The sequence below is a fragment of the Megalopta genalis genome, chromosome 1 (assembly GCF_051020955.1).
Source record: "Megalopta genalis isolate 19385.01 chromosome 1, iyMegGena1_principal, whole genome shotgun sequence".
NCBI lineage: Eukaryota > Metazoa > Arthropoda > Insecta > Hymenoptera > Halictidae > Megalopta > Megalopta genalis.
This window is the reverse complement of record NC_135013.1, coordinates 29,377,749-29,399,829: the sequence shown is the minus strand read 5'-3', so window position 1 is coordinate 29,399,829 and position 22,081 is coordinate 29,377,749. Positions and strand designations below refer to the sequence as shown.

Below are 22,081 nucleotides of genomic sequence, written 5' to 3'. Positions count from 1 at the left end.
CTCACGTCAAATTAAAAGGGAATAATAACTTTTTCGAAATCGGACCGAAAGGGTTGAATTTTTTGAAGATGACAGAACGGTCAGTTCGCTGTACGATGCGTATACAAATTAGAATTGGTCGAAATAACGAGCATGATAAAGAAATCGCGGGTTTTCAACACTTTTGATCGTGTGAAAATTAAATAGTTCACGCGGTGTGATAAATAATTGCATCGATCAGGGTGAAAACTATGATTAAAAAAAACACATTGAAGGAGGAAACTATAAGCTAATGTAAATTAACGTAAAGCACAGTTTTATGACGATTTTGATCAAGGGCGGAACGTGCTCTTTGCGAACTATAAAAGACTTCGATCATTCTTTTTGCATAAATCTTTTAAATTAAACTGAATATTGATTTGGTAAGAAAGCACAGCTTTACAGAAATTTCGCGGAGCGTTCAACACAGATCTTTGCCAAGTGTGTGATTTCACATGTTATGCCATGTACGCGGCTTTCAAAATGGACGATCTAAGGCGCCGACAAGAAAACGCGAACGGTCTCATGGGAACGGGACAGGAAACGATTATTATTCTCCAAGGACAAGATTATTTCCTGTTGCTTTCGCGAAGGCCTGGATTGTCGGAGAGGTTCACCGTTTCAGTTTCATTTCGACATTGAAAATCGCAAATGAGTTTTTAGCTCGCGGCGGCTCGTTCCCAGCTGTTATTGTTCCGCGCATTGTTCGCCGCCCAAGTATACATAATATCCAGCGGCGTGCTCGCGCGAGGCGTTGTTTTTCTAATTCAACGGTGAACATCGCGGATTACGTTTAATGAGGATAAATAACGATTCCGTTACGCGTGACCATAAATTCGCGTGGCAAGTGTAAGCAGGTTTGAAACGGGCGCCGGAACAATTGTACGGACGACAGGGCCACGAATTAATTAAAACAAAGAGCGTCCAATTAAGCAGTCGCCGGGGCAACGATCCCGTTTTGCGCAAGTTCCGTAATACCATCGAAACGAGAACCGTGTGCCCTCTACGGCTATCCTTCTCTTGCTCTCTCTCTCGCGCGCAGCACCGCGATCGCGCTGTACAAACAACGGAAAATCGTATTACTGAAAGCGTCGTTACGTAAGTTCGAAAGTCTGGCGAAACGAGAAAGATTGGGTCAATAGTTTCGAGACGTTTTGTGGGTCGCGCGAAAACACCCCCAATCTTTCCTAACGCTGAAAATCTGAATTTTATAATTTCTGAAATTTTTGAATTCGAACGATCGCGAGAGATCGAAATCGGTTCGTACGTTTCGCTTGAAATTGTTCGGAAGCTTAACAATTCAAGTACAGTAATTTCTTTGTCCTTGATTCGTGCTCAGATTGTACAGAAAACGAGTAATCGCATCTCCTCTTCCCAAATTGTCTATTTTCAGGCACAATCTGCGCGCCAATTAGGGAGAATTTACTGTACTACTTCGCGCAGAATCGAAATTGTCCGAATAAATTGCAAGTAACGGTGATGAAATAAAAGTGTACGTCTTCATTCGATGATCTCGATACATCGAGGAGAATGTAATAATACAGTAAATTCTCCTTAATTGACTCTCAGCTTGTACACAAAAATTACCGCTTGTCAATAACTATAAAAACGAGCGTAAAACTCGAGTAATTTATTTCCAAGCTGAGCCGAATTAACAATTGGCCGAAATAACGAGCATGATAATAAAATTATATAATTATATCATAAATTATTAAATTATATTATTATATTATATTATAATTGTGATAAATAATTGCATCGATTGGGGTGAAAAGTAAAAAAAAAATACTGAAGAAGGAAGCTAAAAGCTAATGTAGAACTAATATAAAGCACAATTTCGCAACCACTTTGATCAAGAGCGGAACATGATTTGCGAACTAAAAGATTTCGATCACGAGCGTCAATTAGAGAGAATTTACTATATCCTGAAAGTATTCGCCCGGTCGTGCTTGTCATAAATGCATAAAATCCGCGTCCTAACTATGAGTAATTCCCAAGAAATCGATGAAGATGCTGATAAAGCTCTAAAGCTGTACTCTGCACTTCGTTCCCGAAGATCGCTCCTCGGCACCGAGCACCTCGGCATTAAACAATTTGAACAACAATACAGGCAGATAACAGACTTAATCCTTGAACGCGCTTCGGTCTGTTTGAAGAGCCGAGATACTGCTCGTTAGATTCTCAGAGTGATAAAACAGAACGGTATAATAATAGCTCGAAAACCCAGTACGGGCTCGTGTACACAGTCGAAGTTCGGAGAAACAGCTCTTCGTATTTCCATCTTCGAGAGAATTTCGGTTTGCTCCACCAAGAGGCCTAATTTTCGGCTATCGAAGTCGCATAGCGCAGCGTCGAAGTTGTGTCGCGCACTTGGACTTCGGGTAACCGGGTTACTCGAAAACCTGGTCCACGCTCGGAGACGGACTTTTATTGGGTCTGATTGGCCGCGTAGCAACGGTTCGAGCTGCGTAAGGGGCCTTATGGGTTCAATGAATAGCTCCGAGTGTCGGTGCACGCCGTGTCCTCCGTTCCTGGTGGAAACTGTGTCCGAGGACCACCGAATTAGAATACCGGCACGGAGGCACCGCGAGAGCCTGACATCACACACGTTGGCCTCTTCGGGACGCTGTTACAGCGGTTACAAGCCGTCGTGACGTCACGGCGAAATAACGGACACGATCTTCGCGTACGTTCCACTTATTCTCTGAGGACGAATATGACGGGGCCCGCGCCGTGCTACAGTGTCACTTGGAATTTCTCTGATCTAGGCGACCGCGAGAGACCTCCATAGAGGATCGGACAGCAGGTACTCGAAATCCGGAGCAACTGAACAATTCTCTGCGGTATAGGCTGTTCCACTCGAAACGGACCACTTATTGATCTTCTTTCAGCCGAGTTCTAAAGTTTTCAACGCCGAGGCCGCCGAGACCCGAATGCATCTAACGTTTGTTATTTTATAACTTTGAAATAAAAAAAGAAATTGATTCTTCCGTTACCAAGAGCAGGAATGAAAGTTGATGAAGATACACTTGGAATAAAAACTGTCTCGCGTTCTCTCAGGAAAATTATTAACGCCGAAGAAAGGAAAGAAAAAATCGTAGCGCAAGGGATGAAGGGTTCCTTTGCTTGCGAAATGTTTTTGTAAGCTTTCTTACGAATAAACAGCGAATTTTATGCATTTATGGGAAAAATTAGCAGTCAAAATACCGAACGATGAAACGAATTGAAGAATTTTGAAACACTGTCAAGATTATTTACAATTTATTATTAACAAATAGAATAGATTTTTATAGTTTTCCCGGTTCCTGCGATCGAAGGCAATTTTTATTCTGCGTAAAGATGCGCCTGTCTAGTTACGAAATATTCGAACGTTGCTAATTGTAACTGTAAAATGAAAGATACCGTCGTTCCGGGGTTAAGGGTAAACGAAACGGCGACCCCGCGCGGCGTTACTAAGTGGAGTGGCAGCGGTCACCGGTGACCTTAGCAAGTCAAGGTGTCAAAATGTACCCGGCAGTATTTTAATGAAACGGAAAGCAGTCTGACGACAGAATCCGGTATTCGAAAAATTCCTCGGCGACATTAGCGATGCACGAACGAGACGGTTACACGCTCGAATCTCCAACGGACGAATTTTTTCGTCGGCGTTCGAATCGGGCGCGACCTTGACAAGTCGATGACCAAAGAATTACCATACCGTATCTCGAAGCGTTGCGCTCGGTGAACCGTTTCTCGATCGACGTCCGAAATATTTCGAACGAGACGTGGACCTGACTCGGACACAATTTTTCTTATCCTCCTACAACGCGTCAAATTCGTTACGAATATTTCGAACGTAATCGACTATTTTGCGATTCCTTCAAATCCAAGTAAAATTCTACTCTTTTATTGCCAATATTTAAACACTTTGGCTGCCGCAACAACAGCCTCAGAAATTAAATAACATTATAGTATTTCATTTAATCAAATTACAATTTTACTGATAGGCTGTAAACATGAATTACTTTCTCCCATTAACAATAAATGTAGATATTAATTTATATGGAACAAATTATTTCTTTATATAATTTTATTTATATAAAATAATATATATTTTTCATATTTATAATGATATTTATTTACGATAATTTATCAATAATAATATTTATTATTTTTTGTATATTATTATTTTTAATATAATTTTACCTGCATACAATAAATATGATTGGTTTTTATCGTCTAGGAATTTATTAGTGGCAAAGAAGTGCCGATCAACGGAGCTGTGAAAGAAATCCTAATGGACGGATTAAACAGCTCCCTGGGTTCTTCTTTTTGCGATTTCTTTCGATTTTGGAAACTTCTTCCGTGGCAGCCATATTGATTGTTCCAGAAAGACAGGACTTGGATCGCGTGCGAACGGAAAATTTCCTGTTGGCTGCACGTGCGTACCTGCACGGCGAACAGGAAGACTTCGAACCCCATAAATTGCCGGTCGTGGGACGCCATTGAGCGATTTCCGAGTAATCCCTCCGCGACCCGTGGATTTCACATGAGATCGCAATTCTTTTTTTTTCGAATTTCAGCGGAACCGCGTTCGGAAACCGCGGAAAGAATGCAACGGCGATGCCTCGCGTCGTTATAATCAATTAGAAAAATTGTAGAATTTTATGATCTCTTATGAAACAACTCATGAACAGATCTCGCTTCGAACCATTCAAAAATCGTGTCGGAAACTGTACAGTTAAATTTGAGGAATTTTCTCTATAAATTTGTTACTTGGAACAATTATTGCGATACAAATCGAGAAAAGATATATATTATCGTTACATGTATAAAGAAATATAAAATAGCTGCTCTTAATGCTCCGTAAACCGAGTCTCAAGCTTATTAATAAAATATAAATAACCCAAGCGTCGATCCCTTGCCGTACTGTTTTCTCTACGATTTGCAATGACTTTGAACTGTTTCGACTGCACTAATTTCTTAAAAAGAAAGCTTACATTTACCGTGCCGCCTGCACTCGCTCGAAAGCGTAACTATTTACGACAGATGGTCGGAATTGTATACCGACTCGATAGAACGAAATAACATTCATCCTCGACAGGTTATTACTAGAAATCTCCATCGCGAGCGCGATTCGTCAAACTGCGTCCGAGCTGTTAATAAACCGAACATCCGAGAAAGTTCGATTTATCTGAAGGGGTAAAGTCTGCTCTGCGAACGCGGCAATAAGAGAAGAACGACAACCGTGTTGTGTATCGCGAAGATTAAGGGGCAGGGGGGAGGAGGAGGAAGGAAACTGCCGAACGGCGATCGCGATCGAGAAGAGTTATTTATTCGTCGAAGTTCATCTCCGCGGTGACCATTCTCCCAAAGCCACTGCGTCATGTTCCGGCGGGGGGAAAAAAAACTCGTTCCAATCGCTGACTTCCCTTGTCGAGCAGTATTTTCGTCGGCGCTTCTTCGCCGAGTTGTAACGACACGCTGCAACACGTTCCGAACCGACCGAGGAAACCTCGTACGCGATACGTTTCCAAGTAAAAACCGCGCCGATAGCCTTTTATCGGTGGTGCACGCCTTCGGTCCTATCTTATCTACGAACATCAAAAGATGCCCGCGCGACGACGGACGGCCCTTCTATAATTGTACGAAGGGCGCGGGGGGAGACGGGGGGGACACGCGCTCCTTAATTGTTGTCCTACGCGTTAATCCCCCGGCACGGGGAGAAACGAACGGGAACGGTTTCTCTCGTTAACGCGACCGGAACAACAATATCGGGGACTGCTCCAATCTCGTTGCGTAAACAAACCCGATGCGATAACTGTTAGGCTACTAATGTAACGTCTATTATCGCCGATCTAAAACCGGACCACGCTATTAGCAATATTTACAGATATACCGCGGTTGCAACTACGTGACTTCGCCCTAATCCTTAGAGCAAACAAACGGTCTAATCTTGAACCTTTAGGACCGGCGTTATCGAATCCGGTAGCCAGATGGACGGTTTCGGGTTGCGCGTAAAAAAGAACTGGCCTGGTCGCCAGCCGAACGGAACCGAGCCAGCAGTTTTACGGAAGCGCGGGGGTCGTTAAGGGATCGTTAAAAAGAGGGCTGGAAAAAAGTGAAGATTCACCGTCTAGAATTTCTCCGGATTTTCGTCGGCGATTTTCGTTCGTAAATCAGCAGCGTATCTCAAGCGATACGATCTAAAAAGAGATGATTAGGTTTAATAGATTTAATATTGCAGGATCGTGACAAAGTTGTTAGTACATATTTTTGGCGTAACACCTGCGAAAGTCCTTCGAAAGCTTTGAACAAATTATAATTATAAAATTAAAGACTTTTATTCAATGAAATTAAAATCGCAACGCTGAGGAATGTGACATGAATTACTTTTTTAACATTCTTACCTCTTGAGAATCTTAATAAAATTAAGAAATTATAGTGGATTAGGGTAAAAATTAATTATTTGAAATTAAATTTTAAATAATTCTATCGCTCACACGTGGGCGAAGCGGCAGTCAAATGGTTAATAATGTAATTACGATATACTTTTTTAATGGTGCAATTATGATATATCACTATTATAGGTAGGATACATTTTGTCGATAATATAATTACGATACATTTTTTTTTAAAGAACTGTGCGCTCTGTAGCGATTTTAGTAATTGAAATTTTGGCGAAGTCACGTGTACGTGACGACGGACGTCAAAGCGTTAAGCAATGCAGTAAATTCTCCCTAATTGACGCTGAGCTTGTACACAAAAGATACTAACTGTCAACAACCATAAAAACGAGTCGCAACGCTTTAATAATCGCGTCTCCTCTTCCCAAATTGTTTTTCCAATTGTTTTCCAAGTTGACCGTCGATTAGGGAGAATTCACTGTACAATCCAAGAACTATTATTCGAGATGAAATAAGTCACGGACCCCTGTCTCAATGGAAAGTCCGACGAGTTTTCGAAGAGGAATGGTTAACGTTGATTCGCAAAATGTTCCGCGAAGGTAACAGCAACCGCAAGTCGGCGCGCGGGTGATTGCAGTTGTTTGCCGAGCGGAGCTCGACGCAATTCCTATCGCGATTACACACTGTTATGCACCACCTATTTCTGAAGGCAAGCAGAACGAGAAGTTCATTACGGCGGAATGCGGAGGGAGGGTTGAGAGGGGGGACAATGCGCGGAGGAACAACAAACACCGCAGAACTTCCGGCCGCGACGAAGAGGTGGTGGCCTCCGTGGGAAGGGGAACGGGCCGGGCCCACTTTTTAAATTAACACGCGGTAATTACTGCGGGCTGCTGCTCGTAAGAATTCGCGTTATCTCGCATTCCTCGGCCGGGGTCAGATGCGACTAACACCCGTCGCTTAATAACAACCGACTGAAAAGTAGCGGCTCTTCAGTCACCGTACGCCGATTCGGCGATGCTTCCGAGAGGACAGTCGATCGGTTTCTAAGAGACCCGAGAACGTTCTTCTTGTTTCAGCTAGTTGGTTATGGTGATCACAACTGGGTCGCACATTTAACTATTAAGAATGTCGTTTAACTACTTCTGGTCCGTTTTTTCTCTTTTTTTAAAGAAAGATAGTGGAGCACTTAATTTTTATATTAGAGGTCTGAAGTAACAAACCGCCTTCTTTCGAAAAAGGAACAGTTCACGACGATCGATGTAAAATATGTTTGGAGAAACTGATGTTATGTAAATAATGGTACCAAACTGTGGTCAAAAGTGGATATTTGTCAGGGTGGTTCACTACCAAATAATTATAGATTATCTCTAACTCCCTAGAAATTAATTTTCCGTTAATCCCTACAGATTTTTTATTCTTAATAAACTCTTACAAAAGGAAACAAATTGATATTTATTGCGAGGATGCATTAATTGTAACGATCAAGCATCGACCACAGACAAATTAGATAGAAAAAAAATTGAAAACAGATGAAAAATGTCTGCGCGTAGTAGCTCATTTTCGAAATCTCGGTCACGAGTCCGATGTTATAGCGAAAGGGGTTAGTATCTGTGTTAAAATATCAAAAGCAAAGCAGAGGTCCAGCCATGTTTCTTCCAACAACAAAGAAGGCCTCGGTGATAGCGTTCGTTCGAGGCGCGCAAGACCGCCGAGCATAATTATTTATTACGGTCGAGCCGAATCGACGGATTTGAATAACGCGATACGCGACTCGAGGAACAAAAGTAACACGAGTTTTCCCGTTGAACGCAATCGGACCGGCGACTAAACAGGGAACGCGCCGGTGGTTCGCGATTCGCTTTTCATTTTGAGCGCGGCCCACTTTCTCACCGTCGGCGGCGCCCAACGATGCAACGCGGGCTCCTCGGGATGCGTTTAAAAGATGATGGAAATACCGGCGAAGAAAGTTTCCCAAGCCAAGTTTTTCTCTCTCTCTTTCTCCCTAAAAGTGCATGCTCGAATGCGACGCGAAAGAAGTTAACCGGAACGGGTTGAGAACCATCACGCCGGAGACCAGATAACTGAAACCTATGTGACACAACGGTCCTCTGGAGTGTGCGTGCCATTTCCTCGAGATTATGCACCGGCGACACTTCCTGCGACGATTTCCTACAACAAACGTCATTCCCCGATTTCGCGGAACTTCGCTTGATTAAGCTCGATGGTATGTCAACGGCCTCGCACGAATTGGGGGGAGGGAAAAGCTTCGAAACGCCGAGGACAGACGTGACACGACGACTCCATTAGTAACGTCATAATTAAATTTTCTTCGCGTGCCTTTAAGCGCGCCTTGATGGGGGACACATCTTATCTACCGGTGATTACTTTACGATTCCAGAAAGTCCGCGACTTGCAGCTAAGAACTTCTTAATCAATCGTTTTATGGCTCAAACTATTCTAAATCGTACAACTGCAACTTATTAGCAATAACATTACCTAATCATTTCGTACGACATTTTTGTGTAGAAAAAGATTGTTTACGTTTCTCTCCTATTGTAGCACAATAAATTGTAAATGCTACCGATAAAAGCTTTTATTATGGAAAGTGTTAACACGCATTGCGTTCACCAAGAAGTTCGTGGTGGCAGAACGTTTACGAAATTGTTACTGACGCGGTGGACTCTCTCTCTCTCTCTCTCTCTCTCTCTCTCTCTCTCTCTCTCTCTCTCTTAAAGTGCATCGTTATGCAATCGGGTGGAACGTTACGCTCGAAAATGCGAATGCGGATTGTATAGCGTTTAATGGAACAATTTGGTGAAAGAGAAGAAGAGATCGTATAATTAAGCCTTATAATTGATGGCCACACTGATATTATCCGATAGCAATTTACGAACAGAAAAAGCAATGTTACCGTTTAATCCAGATTCGGTGAATCGCGTTTACAAGATAAAACGGAAACAAGATCTCCGTGTAAAATTTCGTGTAATTGTTGAAGCACGTTGAAAAATGTTCGCGAAGCAAACAATTTTACGTTCGTTACGCGTGCATCTCCTATTGCACTTTTTGTTCAGCATCGTTACCCTCTTAACCTATTCTCCGGTCTCAATCGAACGGTACCGTTCTGTAAGTCAATTATGTAACCCTATTCTCCGTGTCATTTAACGCTTCTGTTTCCCGCACGTGCAACGGTAAAACCATTCTAGCATTCTGGCAACGATTTCCCATGGAAACAGCTCAAATTCTGCCCCGCCCCATCCTTCGGGCGTACACATATTGTAGGGCTCAGGGCTTTAACGAGCTCTCCCATTCAATTACCAATAATTGTTTCTGATTACTAGACCGCGGCTATTATGTCATTACGACGAAAATTAGTATATAGCTGTAATTTGAAACAGTAGACAGATTAGAGGAATTAAAGCGTATCGCTGTATTCGGTCGGACCAATTTTTATCGAACGAAAGAAATATCTAAGTTGTATATGAGCCGTTTATTTTGAAAGTGGCAGAAGTCACTTTGTTTTTAAGTCGATAATATCGATTTAAATATATTATATTTAAGGGTTTGCGTTTTAACACGTTTGAAAATATGGATGCTAACTTTTGAGGAGATTTACTTGTATTTATTATCTCAGGATACTGATATTTTTCTCAGTATAAATAATTTCGTATAAACATTAAAAAATCACCACTTTTCATTACGGTAAAGTGACTTATGCCACTTTCAAAATAAACGGCTCATATCTATGTCATATCTATGTCAAAAATGTTGCTACGTCAACTGTAAGAAACAAAAGTAAAATAAAAATGTTCTTCTTCGTTTAATAATGTCAATACATCATAAATAATATAATAGCGTCCTTAAGTTCTTCTAAAATTTTTACAGATCTGTGATCCACGCACTTATTAATGCCATAAGTGTACGAAATCCGCAGTCTACTGATTACATATGCTTCGACTAAAATAACAGCATCATCGAAACCGAGACCTAGACAACGGGACTGAAACGAGGGTAGGTCGTAGCACCTTCCCCGGTGTCTCTCCAGCGGAACCGGAGTTGTCAGGATCGAGCTGGACGCTGTAACCGGCGTGGTGTGCGGCGTCAGTGAACCGTAAAGGGTTGCGGAATACCGTTTGCCGCGGTTGGACCACTAAGGATCAACAAATCTATTTTTCGCGAGCCATGGAGCCGCATCGACACATGGTCCGCGCGCGAACGGAAAGCGGAGTCGATGCCACGGAGGTGCACGAAGGAGGCCGAGCGTGTTCGGAAGCAGCCGAGGCCATCTGTTACGCTCGGTTCCCACGCTTCCGCCGTCGCCTTTCCCCGCCTTTGGACCAGTCTTCGTCGCGTCCTTTTCTTGCCCCCACCTTGCCCCCCGACCGCCGACGGTTTATTTTATATACCCGGCGAACGCCTTTAAAACCGCGAGAATCCGCCGTTTCTGTTACGAGAGAGGGTTAAACTTTTGCTCCATTATCGCGCGGGATTCCTGCGCCCCGGGCAATTTCGCCAGAAAGGGCCCCGCCCTCCCCGCGACTCACCTCGCGCCGCCGCCGTGTCCACGACGCGTTAAGTAAAAGTTACGAGGCGGTCGCGTCCGTTGGAAATCGGGTCCGGCCAAAGTGGTCGTCTCTTTCGGACCCGCTAACGAGAACAAGTGTCTCGCGGTTATACCTGTGTACCCGCCGCCGCGTACTACTTTAACCCGCTACCTGTCCGCGAAGAATTTCAATAAATCCCGCACTTTATATATCGATCTTTCGATCTCTCTGACGTGGATTTCTATATAACGCGATCGGTAAGCCGAGCCGGTCTAGCTTTCTCCAGTTTGTTCATCAACCGTTCCTAATATTTCAAACTGGTACGTATACACGGTGTTCGTCCACGCGCGTGACATTTCGAAGACACTCTATCCTCAGAATATATAACATGCATGTACAACGTACATATAATATACAACGCTAACGATTCGTGTCTTCGGAAGACATCCGAGATCTAGCCGGCAACTCGAATGTCCCTTTCGAAACACCGCGTTTAAAGATCGCTGATAATTGTTACGTCACATTAAAATAGAAAAAGATCCTCAAAGTATAAACCAAAATAAACATAATATAAATATATGATTATATAATATAATATATATAATATATAAGTGCATAATATGATTATATATGATTTATATATATATATAAATCAACAGAAAATTTCGAACGTGCTCGATCATTTTCTACGAATTTAAATGCTAGACGATTTATGGTATACAGTTGGTTGAAAATTTTCTCTGCGTGCCACCCCGTACATGCGCTCTGAACGAAAGGAGATCGTTTTTCCATCATAAGAAAACTATCCGCGGAACACGCCATCTTCCTTTCTAATGTACGACCGGTATTTCTCCGGCACTATGACTCGCCACTGTGTGTGTGTGTATACAATAAGTAACCGTGTATACGGCTCTAACCCCGACACTTTAATTATTGTTTGGAAAACTAGCCATTCGACGTGGCCAGGCCGCGTATGTAACTCGAATTCGTTTGCAAAGGGAAACGTTGCTTTCGTGGCATGTGGCACGTGCCGCCAACGGTTCGCTGTTCCGGCATTGTCATCTCCCCGGAGGCTGGTGTTTACACAAACGAAACCCCCTCACGCTAGGCACCGACGAACTTCCCGCAGAAGTTGACACTGTCGACCACTGGCCTCTGTCTCTCTGCTCCCCCCCACCCCTCTCGTTTTTGAGCGTGTTCGCATAAAGGGAGTCGTTAACGCGGCGCACGTGTGTTGGCAACGCGACGCCGAGGGGGCCGCGACGATTAAGCCGACCGCAAAAAGAGATGAACTCGATTCCCCAAATACACGGTCAATAAGGCGGCGGAGGGAACCGCGGTGACAATGTCGAGTGGGTCTCCCCTCTTATTAGCCCATGAATAAATTCGATTTACTCGATCGGCCGAAACACGCGATTCGTTGACAGTGAAAAACGTTCACAGATCTTCCCCGAATGCGGTACCTCGGAATTTTCCTGGAAAGAGGTGTCGGGGCGTAAAAAAACGAAACTAGATCACGGTCCAGAATGTCTGAAATGTACATGTATCGAGAATAATATCGGACCTGAACGGCCTGAACTTGCGCGTAGCCGGAACATCTGCGCCCGTCTGGCAGCCGTGACTTTTTTTTATCGCGGCGGCTTTTTTGATCAGTAGATGCACGAGAAGAAGCCGGTGTGTGTTGCGCAACACGATGGAGATTAATTTTTGCAAGCCGCGTAACAGACGCGGCACGGCAAAACAGCGCGCTGGCTAAAGAATTTCTTCGAAAGTGCACGCGGATGGCAAAGGTACAAAAGATGAACGCTGACGCTTGGACGGACAAAGAAATCGTTTAGTCGCAGAATACATTGTACGCGAACGATCCCGGAGAGAAGCGTAACGGACCCTCTCGTTCGACGTTCAAGATTTATAGAATGTTTTGTGCTGCCAGTCACGAGAGCGCTCATGGTTCGATAGCCGCCGCGCGTATTTACCTCGATAAGAGGCAATATGGAATGGCACTCCACAAGGGAGGTCTCTCCTCGACCGAGATCGGTGCCAACAACGCAGCGGGTCGCGATAGACTCGTGAATGGTCTTGTTGTAAACGATATCGAAACGTAACCCCCCGTTTCCGTTTTGTCCAATAATAGATTTCCCCCATTCTGCGGTTTCCCCCTTATTCGCATGAAGATTGTGTTACACGGCTCCGCGAAGGGAGGTTGCGGAGCCGATCGTACAACGGAATTGCGGTGACGATCGGGACGGTATGTACCATCGACGCATTTTTTTCCAATCGAACTATCAACCGCGCAATTTTTAACCTTTTAGGTACGGCTGAATTCTGCGCGAGGCTATTTCTCTGGACGGCAGAGTCTGATGTGTACTGTATATACAGATACTGTATATACAGGGTGTCCCAAAAATGTCTCGCAATCCGAAAGTGGCGGGTTCCTCAGGCCATTCGAAGCAACATTTTCCTTTACAAAAATTTTCTCCGAGGCACCGTTAACGAGTTATTAACGAAAAACAGTGACCAATGAGAGGCGAGCTCAGCTGGCGCGAGGCGATCGAACCAACGAGCGAAACTGGGCTTCGTGCGCTGGCTGACTGGGCCGCCTGGCGTCAGCCGTACTCGATTCTTATTGGTCACTGTTTTTTGTTAATAACTCGTTAACGGTGCCTCGGAGAACATTTTTGTAAAGGAAGAAGTTGCTTCAAATGACCCGAGGAACCCGCCATTTCCGGATTGCGAGACATTTTTTGGACACCCTGTAGACTGTTGTAAATCGATGTGAAGACAAAAGAAGTGTGAAACAATGCATATGAAGACGATTATTTGGTTCAAACAATGAGCGAATGAGCTACTAGAGCAAGCCACTAGTGGCGCGTCGTCCAGAGAGATGACATCCGCGAAAGCCACTATAGTGGCGTGTCGTTCTAAAAGATGATATCCGCGGAAACCACTATAGTGGCGCGTCGTGCCTAAAAGGTTAATAATATCAACACTAAACCTACCAAGCAGTAATACTAACTGGCATGTACTGCTTCACAAGAGTGAGGAAGACCGAATTTATTTAGAATTTGTAAAGCTTTTATTATTATTTTAGTCCAGAGAGATGACATCCGCGAAAGCCACTATAGTGACGTGTTGTTCTAAAAGATGATACCCGCGGAAGCCACTATAGTGGCGCGTCGTGTCTGAAAGGTTAAATTCAACCCTACGATTTTACGATTCCTCATCTTCGTCCGACTGTCGGCGAACGGTTAATCAACGATCGCTACTAGTTTGTTTATATTTTTCTGCCGGTACACAACAATCGGTAATGTGAAAGTAAACAACCGCGTGGGAAGAGGGGTGGGGGGAGTACACGTTCAGCAACGTACACACAGAGACGCGTGGAACCGAAACGCTGAACCGACGATTAACCGTGGCTGGTTGAAGCGTATAGCAACAGACCGTTATCTGAAACACGTACCACGATAAACTCGAAACTCCGATCCAGTATATTCGAGGAATGCTCGACGTGCACATTGAGATGCCGAACGCGGATCGTTTGCATACTGACCAAGAGGACTGGGACGCGCAAATAATTCTCGAAAACGTTGTCGAACCACAACGGCCCCGTATTGTGCAACATTTCGTTCCGATTTTATGGTCGAACGAAAATACAAGACAACCGTGCCAACGTTACAATCTAAAGACTTTTGTTAACCGGGCGACTTTGACCAGCCAATTCGAATATTACAGTTTACCATTTAAAAGAAGAGAGATCGTAACAGCCGTTCCCCACGCTCTGACCGTTCGAATGTCAACAGAACGCAGCGATTGTAGTGGTCGGAACAGCCATTACGATTTACGGCAGGACTCGCGTTTAAAAACAGCTGAATTCTCGGCACGCCCGGTTAACAAATTTAAAGGAAAAAAAAAGAAAGTTTTCTAACCTCGTCGGTAATAATCGGCGCCTTATCCATGTTGTCGATGATCGGGCTGGGTGGCGACGTGGGGCTAGCACTGGGGCTCACATGAAACCCTTTGGACTCCTTGGTAGGCCTCTGTGGGGACACCCTCGCGGGGAAGCTCAAGGTTTTCGTCCACTGCGACAGACCACGCACCATCTTGTCTTCGTTAAAATTTTCACCGGACAAAACAGCGTACTCTCGGCGTGTACAAAAACAGAATCAGCACGGTGGTGTATATCCGAGTTGTGGCACACGCATGGAAACGGTCGTAGACGAACGCGCGCGCGAACCAAACGCACGCCACCGAGTTTACTGACAGACTGTTCGCAGTCCGGTCCGTCGACCGTCGGGTTCTCTCTGCGGAGCGGTCGCGTCATGCCCGCTGGACCAGGCGCGCTGATTGGTCGAGCCCCGTAGCAAGCGACAGGCTATGACTGCGCGACAAGGGCCGACGCACGAGGAAAATGGCCAACGGGGTGGGTTGCACGCGGAACGGGAGGAACAGGGACGGAACGAGCGGCGAGTCGATGGCGCGGACGGAGACGACAACGCCGGTTTCAGAGGAGAACGATGCAGGAGGGTTCATCTTGTTGCTCTTTCGACTCTCTTCCTGCGAGTGAACGAAGGGAAGGAAGAGAGCGAGGTCGTCGGGAAGATTGGAGCGAAGAGGACCGAGGATCGGGCAGACGGTGAATGAAGGAACGTGTGAAAGAGATTATCGGATATGTGGTACAAGTAAGTACGGGCAACTTGCCTGACTTTACGAGTCGCGGCTTGGAAAATGTTTACCGCAAAGGATAAGGATTCGTGGAAAACCGGACGAAAATGTACCTGGCCTACGGGTACGCGGATAAATATTTCAGTATACATATCTCAAGCTCGAAAAATGATTAGGTTAGCTGAGAAAATTCGTTATTCGTTTTAAAACGAAGGATCGATTATTTCGAAATGGCACAATCACGAAGGAATTTGCACTAGCTAAGTAGCGTAACTGCGGATTTTATGCGTTTACGGTATAAAATTGGATAATTGCAGTTTAACGTGGTAGACACATTGAGGGAATTAAAGTTATTGAAGACAGAGAGAACTTAGGTTAGGAGAACTTAGGTTATATTTCTTGCAACTGATGAAGAGAATTTTCATCTTGCGTACAAATCAGCAGTCTGGTAATGACTAAATGGATTTCCAATTATAATGAACTTTTAAGAAATCTTTTCTATACTACTATTGGCATACAAATCTACAAATTATTATTATATTATTATTATCATCATCATCATATTATTATCATATTATTATTATTATTATTATCATCATATTATTATTATTATTATTATCTACGATTTTCAGATTCTATTTAAGACTTTCAAAAGAAAATCCTGTTTCTTCAATATCGACCCACCATTTTGCCAACATCTTCGAGATAGCCGATCTGGCCAACTCTGCGCAGGTGAACAGGAAAAAGGATACAGAGTAGCTTCGGCGAGGACGCCGAATCAACGTTCCGTTATTAATTTCGTATAATGGAGGTTCTCCTAATTTCGTAATTACTCAGAACCGCGCGGTCGGTCGCAGCAGGGGATCTAGCTGCTAATCAGGACAATCAACGGCCCCGTCGGCGCAGGTAGCGGAAGCGGTCGCGTATCAAAGCGGCGTGTACTTTTACTGGCACCCTTTCAGAGACAAAGAATTTGACCGGTCGACGGGACTTGTGATCGGCAAAGACACGCTCGTGTTGCCAACTGCAGGTTCGCGGTGGAGAGGGGAACGACATTATACAGGCTCGGCCGGCGAGGCATGTTCCTTACATTCAGCCGTGTTCAGCTGTATGTACGCGGACAGGATCTAGCCAGCTGCGGCCTTCTTCGACCTTCCCCCCACCAGCCCCGGGATCGAGCCTTCTGGCCAGCTACGCCGAACCGGTATCGGCGTTCTAACAAGGAACATCCGCGAAGTCTCCGCCTTCGATCTCCGTGAGACAGTATCGCAGAAGATGCTCGAAAACAAGAAGCCTTCGAAGAGCGACTTTCGAATGATAGCGATATTACACACCCCTTTCCGGTAAAACCTGGAACAGTATCGCGAAAATAAGCACAAGGTGGTACGGATAATTGCAGCCTAATTGCAGGTGCGCCATTATAGCGCGGTGCATTATGTTCGGCGGCTTCTAGGTCACCGCTACAACTGGATTCTTAGCGAATCTCGAGGATGCTGATGCATTACAACCGAGAATCTTGGGAACCAGGGCCGGCGTAGATCCGAGGGTCAACTGGTCAGCGACCAATAAGTCCGGATTGCTTAACCGCACACGAGTCTCTCCTGTATAATGTATTCTTTATCACTGATACCATCGATCTTCTCGGATTCCTGAGCGATTAGTCAGCGATTAGCTCGAACTCTTCAACGCCAGGAGACCGCAACCCGTACAGTCGTAGCTCGGAACGGTGACTTTACCCTTTGAGACCGCGCGGTCGGCTATTCAGGGAGTCGAAGGTGAAGCCCTTCACGGTGCCATTTGAATGTTTAATTCCGCCGGCCCGCATGGCCTGGAATTCACACCATCTGTCCCCGTTTCATTCCTTCCGCGCACGAATGTTGAAACTCTTCCACCCCGTCAGATAAAGCCGGCCATTGTCCGACGACGGTCGTCCCTCTCCGCGGGGCGTGTCTGTTCTAAATTTCGACGACGCGTTCCGGGGGCGAGTTTCCACGAATCCAGGGACCCCTCGAATCGCGCCGCACGGTCGACGCTAATTAGATTGACATATGTTCCGGCGAATACTGCGGATCGAGTCACGCCGACCCTCTAACTCGGCGAAATTGCGGCGCACTCGAGGCACAATGAAATCCGCCGAAGGACCGTAACGGTTATCGGGATGATTGGTGTTATTATAGGTTATGTCAGGGATACCGAATGCCCGCCTCAATGGCCTGCAATCTCTAAAAGCGTCGACCAGCTTAGGCCCGTAAATCGCATTGTTCGCCGACCCCGGTTGATTATCCGCATCGCGACGAACACTGTATTCATTGTTCCAATGCCTCGTCGTTGCAGCTCATTCTCAAGGGCCCGGGCAGCCTCAGCTGCGACAATTTCATATTTGCGAACACGCGCCGGGGACGTTTTATTGCCTTTTTTTCTTCTCGTACGAACGTCGCAACAGGTGCGACCGTCAGCTTGTCGTATTAATTTTCTTGCGTACGTACGTACGCACTGCAATTTCACAAGCTCGATATTCAGGATCTCACGCACCTTTTCGACCCTTTTTATTCGGCCGGCAGGTGTGTGTCTGCCCCCACTTCGCCCTCCAGATCCAAATCTTCTTCCCCTCCGGCCCAAGCTCTTCGCCATCTTTCCCTTTGAAATCGCCCCGCCACGGATTTCACCCTCGGATTTGGAGACGTTCACGGACAGAGAGACACCGGCTGCGCTTCGAACCAGCAGCCGGTGCAGCTCCAGAAGAATTGATTGTAAATAACGTCGACGAGACAGAAATCGTCTGCTAATATTTCGAACGATTTCGTCCGCGGTCCGTTCGTCGAGGTAAAAGTCGCGGAGAGCGGAGAACACCGTGCTCTCGTTTCAAGAAAACGGGGGCCGCCTGCTAGCTCGCAAAGAGGGTAGGCTCTCGCCCATGACGAGTCTAAGGACACCAATTTATCCGGGAAAGAGGACGGGTAATTGCAGCTGCGCTCAATCCTCGCGCGCCGGGATTAGTTCAGGCCCACTTCTGCGATAGAGTATCACACGCTAATGTAATTGGTGCGTAACGTTTCTCTCGTGTCAAGGGATACGATCTCCTTTAATAACCAGCCTCTCCGATTTCCAAACACGTCCCTTGGTTACGGGGCCGTATGCTCCGGCACGTTGCACACCCCCTCTAATGGGAACCAGAAGCCCGGGGGTGCAGGCCCTCTCATCAAAGTTCCCCTGTGCGGCCGAATTGCTCGCTTAAACGGGAACCATGACCTCGGTTTCGTGTCGGAAAATAATCGGACCAGTCGATAATTCACTGTCGCGCCCTCGGAATGGCGACAACGGGGTGCCATCGGTGGTGGTGAATCATTTGCGATCGCATCGCGCGTCTTCTTCGCACGACATCAATTACAGACGATTCTCTGCGGCTTCTCTCGCAGGATATCCGGCTCGGTCGTTGGATATCCTGCGATCAGCAATGACACGTTTTCTCCGGAGAGAGAGAAAGAGAATTGCGTTCGCCGCCGCCGCGTAACACGGGCACGCGTTCAGTTTTAGTCCAGTTTTGCATCCGGCACAGGTAGCACACTGGGGAAAGGTCGAGCGACCGACCTGAATAAGTTGTTCGTTACGCAATAATTGTGCCGCACCGGCTCGCTTTTTTACGCCGCAAGGCTGCATAACGCGGACGAGAATAGGCTCGAACGCAATCGGAATGAAGTTGAGCGAACGAGCGATTTTTCCCAGGTTCCGGATACCGGTTAGCTTTGTCTTCGCTGTATTCAGCGGGAAAATTAATTATTTACGGCCGTTCGGCCGACGCTTTTTCGCTGTCGTTCGTACGTGCTTTTGTAGGCGCTTCTTTCGCCTAGCAGTTTTGCACGTGTTCTCCCATAAACCGATAACCTTCGGTTTCGGTAATTACAATTTTCAGCCTCGACGTTATACAACGCACACGTGGCGAACAAATGGGCGAGCTGCGCTGCTTCGAAAAACACGAACGGATGGGTCACGTTCGATCCTTCCGCGTGTTCCTGGCCTGTCTCCGCGCGCGAGCACACGCCCTTCTCGATCGAAACCGAACGCCCGTTCGTAATTGTACGATGGTTACGAAAGAGAAATGAATGCAATCGACGGCGGGGCATCGATGAAATTCAGGCCGGATCGATATGTTCGACGGAGAACGATGCGACGCGCTCTGTAAAGAACAAAGGAGGATTTTTCGAGGCGCCGCGCCGCGCCGGTGCGAGCAGCACCTGGAAAGGCGACGGAGGGACCAGCATTCGGAGGATAGGAGCGGTCGGGCCTGTAATATTGGGAAGCCTGCAGCTGTCACAGCAGCTGCAACCCTCTTCCCTTGCTCACAATCTGACCGTCAGCTTTTCTACCTCCTCCTACTCCTCCGCCTCTGCCACCTTCTCCTCCGTAACCCTGGCACCTCTTTCTCATGCTCGAACTTCTGTTTCGCGTTCCTCGTCCTCGTTCGACCGATTCGAGCTCGGCTTTAGAAAAACCACCCTCGGATCCGGGGGTTGCTCGTCGGTCGGCAACTCATTGCCACGCACAAAGATAGACATTTTTTTGTGGCACAATGGGATCTCGATTATCCGAAACCGATTTGTATGAACGTTCTGATGATAGAATAGTTATTTAATTGGTAATTTATACAGGAGTTATTTAGTAATTTATACAAGATTTTATTTTGCACATGAGTCGCTTTAGATTAGATTGATCATACCTATATAGTTGTTATATAATTTTCATCATCGAATACTGTTATTCGAATATTGTTTGCATAAGTTAAATCATTTATATGAAATGGTAAAGAAGAAGAAGTTTATTTTATTTGACGAATTTATTTCTATCGAACCACAAGAAATACTTGAACGCTGGAATTTTTACAACGCAACCAACATCATTTGTCTTTAAAATTGTTCTTGCCATAAACAGTTCTTTAAAAAGATAACGATATTGTGGTTCATCGATCATTGACAAACGAAACCGACCTGTCGGAGCAGACGAGGACAGCGTGGTTTTACGAAAGGAAAGCTTTCATTGCGAACTACAGTAATGTCTCCCTTACTGACGCTCAGGTTGTGTACAGAAATGGACAATTTGGGAAGAGGAGGATACGATTATTCGAACCTTGCGACTCGTTTTTATAGTTGTTGACAATCGATAACCATAAAAAAGCGAGCAACAAGGTTCGAACAATCGTATCTTCTCTTCCAAAATTGTCCATTTTTGTGGACAATTTGAGCGTCAATTAGAGAGACATTACTGTATTTGAAAAATTGATCAACGTAAGAAACGTAAGAAAATTCGTTCATTTTAGCCAAGCAATAAGATAAGCTTTCGAGAAGGAATTAACTAATTTATGGAATGCAACAGCAGGATGGGCTCGCAACAAGTGGTCGCACCTAGGAGCAACACGAAAAAAGGAAGGTGACAAAAGGAACGCAGTAACGAGACATGCAGAGTGGACAAACGGTGGGAGAAAACCGAGGCAAGAACCTGCGCTATCCGGGGACGTAAAGCTCCGTCTCCACACGCCAGGAAATAAAACATTATACGTTTCGTGCTCGATAAATATCCTGTGAAACGTGGAATGAAAGCGTAAAGGAAGGAAATGAATGTGCCCTCGGCACTTTAATGGGATGTTCTTCAAAGGGGCCTCTCTTGGCCCCCTGTTCGTTTCCTGACGAACATGTGGGTGTATCTAGGTTGAACCGGCCCGGCTCAGGGCTGAGCAATCATCCCCCTTTCGAAGCCAACCACCGAGACCATCCTCGACTCTCCTCGAGGTGGAATGCTCACGTCGGTCAGCTGCTTCTCGCATGAACCTAAACTTCCTGCGCCACGCGCACATCTGCTCCCTTTCTGCCGTGGTGGGGGTAATCTGATGGTCCTGGATATATGGTTACGCGGGCATTCTGTAGATTTAAAAACTTTGTTCGGAGTTTCGAACTGGCGAGCAACATATCCATGCTTCGATACTTATTCGATTCTTTGTTTGACGATATAAAGAAATATATATCCTCTTAACATGAGTTCTAAATGTGACTAATGTGTATATATACATATATATATATTGTTTTATAACAATGGCCAGATTGAATTGATTTGAACTACGTATGATTTATATGACAATATACAGAGTGGTGTTCATAATTATTGACTCAAAGTAACTTTTACACTGTTACTGATATCTCTATTTTATATTATTTCTAATATGGAAATTTACAAATATAATGTTTTATTAATTTTATGTTTAAATGTCACTAAAATTATAAAAGGTACATTGAGTCTATTTATTCACTGTATACTTGACTAAAGAAGTTTATCTAAAAATCTTTCATATAAACGTTATTATAGTATCAGAAATTGTAAAAGAAAAGGTCAGAAATCTGTCATTTTGACTGACTTAGTAATTCTAGTGTCGAATGTGTAGGTTATTTTAAATGTTATATATGATTTTTTAGACTTTTCCTTTGA

At 45.2% G+C, this 22,081-nt stretch overlaps 1 protein-coding gene and 1 long non-coding RNA gene across 7 annotated transcripts in view; one reads left to right on the top strand and one right to left on the bottom strand.

Annotated features, from left to right (window-relative positions):
• Traf4 (TNF receptor associated factor 4) overlaps positions 1 to 22,081 on the bottom strand; it is a 51,876-nt gene that overhangs the window by 9,030 nt on the left and 20,765 nt on the right. For 4 of the 6 annotated variants that reach the window (XM_076525050.1, XM_033473995.2, XM_076525051.1 and 1 more), the window contains one exon: positions 14,875 to 15,027. The exons of 1 other annotated variant lie outside the window; for it this stretch is intronic. In XM_076525050.1, the coding sequence (XP_076381165.1) occupies positions 14,875 to 14,904 (30 nt within the window). In that variant the 5' untranslated portion in view covers positions 14,905 to 15,027. Of the gene's footprint in view, positions 1 to 14,874; positions 15,212 to 22,081 lie in introns of those variants that run through there. One more of the 6 variants, XM_033473994.2, reaches the window with a different exon arrangement.
• On the top strand, positions 15,539 to 21,644 carry LOC117222350 (uncharacterized). The gene is made up of 2 exons (XR_004490673.2): positions 15,539 to 15,627; positions 16,243 to 21,644. It is a non-coding gene; the product is annotated as an uncharacterized LOC117222350 (long non-coding RNA).